At 41.4% G+C, this 7727-nt stretch overlaps 1 protein-coding gene across 1 annotated transcript; it reads left to right on the forward strand.

Annotated features, from left to right (window-relative positions):
• The first annotated feature begins 1289 nt into the window (after positions 1 to 1289).
• cart3 (cocaine- and amphetamine-regulated transcript 3) lies at positions 1290 to 2702 on the forward strand. Its single transcript, XM_075472440.1, has 3 exons — positions 1290 to 1511; positions 1941 to 2024; positions 2155 to 2702. Exons 1-3 carry the CDS (start codon positions 1323 to 1325, stop codon positions 2260 to 2262), a joined length of 381 nt encoding a protein of 126 aa, XP_075328555.1. The 5' UTR covers positions 1290 to 1322; the 3' UTR covers positions 2263 to 2702.
• The last annotated feature ends 5025 nt before the right edge of the window (positions 2703 to 7727 follow it).

Raw genomic sequence — 7727 nt, forward strand, 5'->3', positions numbered from 1 at the left:
GGCTTGGTTGTTGTGAATGAGACGTTAAATTGGCGTCTCAGTCATTAAAACTGGGATGGAGTGAGACATGAGTCATGCAGCAACGAGCACAATCAAAGCTTCCTGCTCCTCCATCTCTGCCAGCTCCCAATCCAGCGATCAATGCGGTGAGCTGGGAGAACTCGAGCACAGGAGGAAGAACACAACAGGAGCCCCAACGGCAGGCAGATGCTGGCTCGTGTAAACACTCAGCCTTTGCATTGTTACAGTGGACCTAAGGGCTCGTTGCATGTGCTTAAACACAGACTGGAGAAGCGTTTTCTGCAGCTGGTCACGGTTTATTCAGATTCTAAGATACATATTTTGCATTTAGATTATATTCTGTTTTCATTTCCAATCATTGGTTTTCATGTATCCTCTTCCCCTGATATTAAACCCAAAGTAACTAATCCTTCCATTCAGATCCAGTAAGACATAATTAAAGTTTAATTGCACAGACTCAAACAAATGCCTTTATGATAGCACTGATAACTTGCGTAGACTAGATATCTAACAGAACTTCAAAATGCATAATAATCCTATTTTAAAGATTTGACAAGGCCCCATTTCCTCTCAGTAACAGTTTGATTGCAGCCGATCTTTTGGGCCTCGGTCACAAATCGTATCAGAGCGCAGGTGAATTGTTCAAATCAAAACTAATTTCAAGGTTGAGAAACTATCAAATATGTCAGAGGGGGCGTCGATGCCGATTTCACTTGAACAAAGAATGCGTAACAATGGTTTTTAAAGCCATGACTGTAAGATTTTAATGAACATGCGCTGTGTAAGAGACCGAGTGAGTCACCGAGTTTGAATGCAGGAGAGTCAATGACATTTAAGAAAAGTTTCTGCTGATCGATACTGAATGCTGAAGAAGGCTCAGTGTGAGGTTTAAACTGAGTTCAATCTCCATGATTGTGTTTGTGTTTGATATCCAAAATCTAATGCTAAAGAAAGGCAGAGGACACAAAGTCTAATCAGTCTGATTTCATATTAAACTGCATAGATATGACCTCATCAGTTTGAAAATCGCCATCCATCAATCACGTATCGAGTAATCAATTACTGTGTCAGTAATAACCGCGCGCGCGGGGCTGCTTCTGCTGCTGTTGTTGTTGACTTTTTTTTGTGTGGCATATTTTGCCCAGCAACTTTTACGGGATGACTCACCCAAAGCAGCTGTTACGCATGACAAAAAGAAAAAAAAATCAAAGAATAAGGTGGAGCAAGCAGATGGAAGTTCTCCCATAAAAAGGTGTTCGGCGCAGGGGACCGACTATTTGAGACCGTCGAAGGGCCACACGATGCCGCGCACCGGGACCATGCAGAGCTCCAGCCTACTCAGCGGGGCGCTCCTCTGCGCGCTGCTGCTGCTCTCCGCCGGCGCCGCCGGAGCGCAGGTGCTGGACGCGGAGTCCGAGGAGGAGCTGAGCCCCAGAGCGCTGCGGGATTTTTACCCCAAAGGTCCGAACCTGACCAGCGAGAAGCAGTTGGTGAGTACCGGATCTGATCCCGCAGCGCGCGCAAAAAAAAAGACGACGAAGTGCTTGAGTTTGGTCTTTTTTTTTTTTTTTTTTTTAGTATTTTCTTGGATATTTCTGTTTTGAATTTCACGCATGTTGCTTAGAAATATAAAAGAACCAAAACATGCACTTGAACAAGTCGGTGAAACACCTTAAACTGAACCAAAATAAATTCAGAAGCGCGCATTTAATGTTGAACTTATTGTTGTGGGTGTTAATGACAGAAATAGTTCATTCAGTATTAGAAACAATCATTTGGTGCTCAACTGTTATTAAATTGATCATCTCAGATCAAATGGTTACTGACAGCAGCTTCTTTGCGTTACGGAGACAGATAAAGGTGGATTTTCTACATTCCTGAAGCTCTTTTTGCGGTTTCTCTGTTCTGTTTTCTGCCAGCTTGGAGCTCTCCAAGAAGTTCTTGAAAAGCTGCAGGCGAAGCGACTGCCTTCATGGGAAAAGAAATTTGGCCAAGTCCCAACGGTAATAATAATAATCCGAATCGACCTGAACTTTTTTTTTGTTTGTTTGTTTTTTGTCTGAATGATCGATAAGATTTCCCTTCTCTGGATATTAATCAGACGCCTGCTGTTGCCGCTTCTCTCTCCCTCAGTGTGATGTCGGGGAGCAGTGCGCCGTGAGGAAAGGCGCGCGAATCGGCAAGATGTGCGACTGTCCCCGGGGAGCTTTCTGCAACTTCTTCCTGCTGAAGTGCTTATGAGCCTCTCCGGATCTGAATGTAGCTTTGAGAGGAGGAAAGAGAGAAAAGCATCTCACTCGATTCTCATGTAATTACTTTCATATTTTTTATGATGCAGCTGAGGAGCAACTGGAGTGACTGCCCAGCCCTTACAATAAAGAACTGTCGTAGTTTTATGATATAAGTATATATTTTAAAAGTAGCCAACATGTTACCACAGAAGTATAAGTCTCTGTATGGATGTGGAGATGCGCATCAAAGTTCCTGTGAATATTTAGATCCGCTATGTGTCCGTAAAACAACACAGTCATGGTTGTGATGACCCACTCTGCACCTGAGGACCACATGATCACTTTAAAGTCTACAGTTGGAGCATAAAGTCATTTTTCATCTGTGTTTTACGCTTGAGCTATTTGGTCTCCGATGAATGTTTTGTGTATGACTCATGATAATAATAAACCTTGGATCTTGTTTTGTAAAGCAGCGGAGTGGCTGTAGATTCTTTTGAAAATCCATTTCCATCAGGTAAACGCTGCAGGCTCCACGAGGGCATCAGAAACACGCATGTTGTTATAATGAGAACGAGCTAAAGGGGGTCAGTATTTGAACTGGGATGTTTTGGGCGCTGACGTCACGCCTCCTGTGGGGGTGTTGGGCTTCTCACAGACCATAACTGAGAGATTTCAAATGAAATTCTGCTGCAGGGGAAGCAGACAGACAGTGAATGTCAGTCACTGCACCATTCATTTTCACCTGAGCAGCTTCTGGCTGATGATGCCGACACGTGCATGAAAGATGTCCGACAAGAGTGACAAAAATCAAAGAGATGCAAACAATCCACACTTTGTTTAAAAGCTCCTCTTCAGTTTGGAAGCATTTGCAGAGCTTGAGCTTGTAATCAGTAGGATATTTTCCCACTTTATCTTTAGAGGTTCACAACACTTACAAAGCTAACAGCGCTAAAGGAGGTTGCTTTAAAGGGATAGTTCGCCTCTTTTGACATGAAGCTGTATGACATCCCATATCAGCAACATCATTTATGAACATCTTCTTCCCCCCTGCTGCGTCCTGTGAGCAGAGTTCCAGCCTCGTTTTGGTGTTGATGAAGGTAGTCCGGCTAGTTGGCTGGGGTTTAAAAAATAAAGCGTTTTGCTTCTCAAAACAATATGCGTTCAAAAGAGTAATACATTTGCATCACAAAATGGTTCTCCAGGAAAAAGTCAGACCTCACAATCTCTTGGCCCTATTTTCTCTCCCTTCGTATCACTGCCTGCTGCCGCCTGCCGACAGCCGCACCTGTTACGGTGTTTGCTGCTCGGTCTGCACGGTCCACACAGCATGCAGTGATACTGTAAGACCGGGTTTTGGATGTTTGAATTATTGTCTTACATAAACTATCGGAGGGCTGTGGGTAAAGTAAGAGCACGAGGACAACTCCGGCCGTATAACTCGATCCACTTTTAATCTCCAACCAAAACAAAAAACCGTCAACGCTCACCTCTTACATATCACTCCGCCAATCTTAATCATCACTCACATTACCTGCACGTAAAGTGCGCCATATTACATAGTTCCAAATGACACTTAAACAGCAGAATGTAGTATTTATAAATATAGAAACAATTAGTTAAATTATTTGGACTCAAAATAATGAACAATGCAAAATAAGCCAATCTGCTGAATATGTATTCACACCAAAATAAATCTCCTCTTACAATAGGAAGGGAGAGAAAATAGCACCAAGCGATTGTGAGGTCTGACTTTTTCTTGATGAACGATTTTGTGATACAAATGTATTACTCTTTTGAACGCATATTGTTTTGAGAAGCAAAACGCTTTATTTTTGTAACCCCAGCAAACTAGCCGGACTACTTTTGTCAATGCCCGTACGCAGCAGGGGGTAAGAAGATGTTCAGTAATGATGTTGCTAGAATGGGATGTCATACAGCTTCATGTCAAAAGAGGTGAACTATCCCTTTAAAACTAAAGTGAGTGCAGTAAGGACAGTTTTTTCCATCTTGGCAGTAATCCCTGACAGTCTTCTTCTGACTGATGATGGCTCAGTTTGACTTGGCTGGATGTCTTCATGCAGAATAAATTTAAACCCAACCAGATGTCTTTGTGATGGTCACTTGATGATGATAAGAGTCAAAGAATATAAAGTGTTTCACAGATGATGGGAGCACTTGCAATCACTCAGTCAGAACATAGGAACGGCCTTTTCATGACATGAGAAACCATTAAAGTTAATGCGTGTTTGTAAAGTCTTTGTTTTTCCCTCAGGGATAGACGATGGGAGCTCTTGTGATCACTTATTCAGAAAATAGGAATGGCCTTTTCATGATATAAGAATCCATTAGTTGGGAAAGTTTATCCACATTTTCCCTCAAGGAGAAGAATCAGATGCGACTGTCCCGAACATCAGCAGCCGTTCAGGTCCACTCCTCAGGACAGCCGTAAGACAGAAAGATCACCGTAAAATTCAGTGTCAGAAGTTTGCAAACGAGCGACTAAACAAACATGTGTGGGTCGAAGTTTAAGAAGAATTTGGGGCCCCATTTGAGAAAAATAAGGCTCAGAATTTCCTGATAAAAGCACCTTTCTCGGTTAATCACGGGGTAATTAACAGAGGCAAATGGAACAAAACACTGGCAGAGGTAAGAAAGAATATCAGTTTTACCAAATATTGATCCTAAACACACCTCAAAGTCTGTTAACAGGCCTCCAAAGAGCGATGTGTCACAGAACTGGAACCAACTGAAAATAAGAATGAAGCTACCTGCTTAGCACACTTTCAGATGTTCATCCTTTATTATTATTGGTACAGATTATGAGTCACTTTACACTTTGTGATGTGAGAGGATGGCACCCTTCCTTTTACTTTGACCCGGACCGTTTGCTGTCTCATTAACAGCGTAGAATGACACAGCAAAAAGCTTAAATCGTGTATAAATGATGCCTGAAGTGCGGTGTTATTCATGCTCATTACCGTGAGATTAAGCTGAACTTTCACACTCTAATGAACCTCAGGGAAACATCATGACAACCTCACAATTATCTTCTTTAAATGTAGTTTATGCTTGGTGTCAGTCCCACCTGAGGAGAGCCGCAGGTTGACGACGGTTGAACGCTCCTCGGTTTCTTGGTGTGAACCAGCTGTGCCAGATGTCAGAGGAGCCGTTTCTAAGGCCCGTCTTTTAAAGACATTTTAAACTTTATGCCTTTTGGGACACGGGGTGGTCAAATTCTAACACGCAGCTGCAGTTACACACGTTTTACTTAGGGCTGGGCGAGTTAACTCGTTATTATCGCGTTAACTCATTAATTATTTAACGCAGATAAATATTTTATTGCTTATTAACATACTTTTCTTTTTTTTTATTATATTATTTTTGGGGGCTTTTGTGCCTTTAATAGATAGGAAAGTTCAGAGAGACAGGAAGCAGGGGGCAGAGAGAGGGGGAACGACACGCAGCACAGGGCTGTCCAATGTGGGACTCGAACCGGGGCCAGCTGCACGAGGACTATAGCCTCTGTACATGGGGTGCCTGCTCCACCCACTACGCCACAAACCACCGCTGTTTTATTATTTATTTTATTTTATAAAAGTCTGTTGCTCACAGGCTTTTATTTTGTAAAAATCTGTTGCTGTCTGCTGTGGAACAGGAAAAGAAAGTAATCGGCGGATCCACCAAACATGGAGAAGGGTACGGAACTTTTACTCGGCCATTTTCATTTTAAAGTTCTTCCAGACGGCGGAGTCGACAGAACCAAAGTCATCTGTAAACACTGCCAAGTTGAATTGTCTTCTCAGCGTAGTAGTTCCAGTCTAAAATATCACTTAAAGCAATACTATGTAACATTTCTACCTTAAAATAACAGCTTGAAAAATTGTGCGGCTAGAATGAGTTTTAATATTACGATTGGCCTGTCTCCTATGCCCTTCGGGGGTCTGAGTTGGAAAAACTGCGCTATGTAACTTTGCTGGAGCGGCCCGGGAGCTGAGCGGAAGTACTTTGACTTGCTTTCTGGCACACCTACCGCAAAAACAAATAGACCCCTCTCACGCTCCCAGGTACATTTGATTACTCTTACCTTCTTGGTCGACATAGCTTGCACCTTCTAACTCCTCGCCGGTTCGTCAACAAACATGAAAAGTGAAAGTGAAAGGGTGTTGTATTTACGACAGTGTAACCGTACATTACCTCCAAGCCTGTAGGGGGAGCTCCAGAGTGGGCTTTTTGTGAAGTTACATTGTATCGCTTTAAAGGCAAAACACACAACTGATAGCAGCAAGTCATTCAAGGAAACAGACAGTGGAGCGAGGCTTCTACATAAAAACTACAGAAAGATGCTGATGTTAAAAGTGTGTTTGCACAACAAATGTTATGGCACTTTCATTCATATGGCAGCACATTTAAAATAAAACTAAATGCTAAAAGCTATACGCTACTTTTGGATTCATTTTTGGATTTTGCGTACAAATGCGATTAATCGTGATTAATCAGGGAAATCATGCGATTAATTAGATTAAACATTTTAATCGTTGCCCAGCCCTAGTTTTATTGCATTTGCATTTAATGCAAATATTACATCAGCAATTTTCAATATGCTGACCTTTCACTTGAATAACTGTGAATATTTGTGTCAATATTTGTGTCATTTTACAGCCTCCACTCCTCTCACAGTTAATAATTTTGAGAAAATTAAAATACCTTTAGATGTTAATATAAAATATCAGCCGAAATAGATCCATCTATTTCACTTGAAATACATAAAGACTCGACATAATGATGAAATCTGGGGAATAATGCTGACTTTAAACCCTCTGTTCATTTATCGTCACCGTTTTAATCTCATATTCTTCGCTACCCGTCATCAATAATGCATGTGAGACTCACAATGTTCACTTCGTCTGTGGACTTTGGGCTGCAGGGGTGTTTATATGGAAGTTGGCACATCTTTTCCTGTCATCGGTGATATTTCACTGACAGGTGGCAGGACACAAAGGAAGGTTTCTTGGTTAAATTGAGATTCCACAAAAGGAAATTATTTCTTACAACCTGACATTATCTCAACTGATTTATTGTGTGCAGAAACCAGCACATAGATTTATTCAGCTGCACTGGAAAAAATTGCCCCTCCAAAAATAAGTAAAAGAACAACAAACACAAGACGTTTTTGCTTAAAATGAGCAAAACAATCTGCCAATTGAACGAGTGAAAATCGGCTTGTCAAGATTTCTTGAAATAAGATGTGATATTTAGGACTTTTGAGTTAAAAGTGATCTTGAAATTAGCTTAAAAACCTCTTCAAATGTAAAAAAAAGCTTGTTTCATGTGAAATATGACTCAAAACAATTTGTTTTCAAGACTTTTTCATTTAACAAGATATTCAAGATGTGTTGTCTTCAAACAAGTACCTATATCTGCAGGGCTCTACACAGCGAGCATTTGCTCGCATATTGCGCCTAAAATTTGATTGTG

Source organism: Odontesthes bonariensis, chromosome 1 (assembly GCF_027942865.1).
Source record: "Odontesthes bonariensis isolate fOdoBon6 chromosome 1, fOdoBon6.hap1, whole genome shotgun sequence".
NCBI classification, from domain to species: Eukaryota; Metazoa; Chordata; class Actinopteri; order Atheriniformes; family Atherinopsidae; genus Odontesthes; species Odontesthes bonariensis.

Coding starts and splice junctions, on each gene's coding strand:
- cart3 (XM_075472440.1), top strand. CDS start 1,323: ATGCCGCGCACCGGGACCATGCAGAGCTCCAGCCTACTCAGCGGGGCG. Junction 1,512..1,940: donor TGACCAGCGAGAAGCAGTTG/GTGAGTACCGGA, acceptor GTTTTCTGCCAG/CTTGGAGCTCTCCAAGAAGT. Junction 2,025..2,154: donor AATTTGGCCAAGTCCCAACG/GTAATAATAATA, acceptor TCTCTCCCTCAG/TGTGATGTCGGGGAGCAGTG.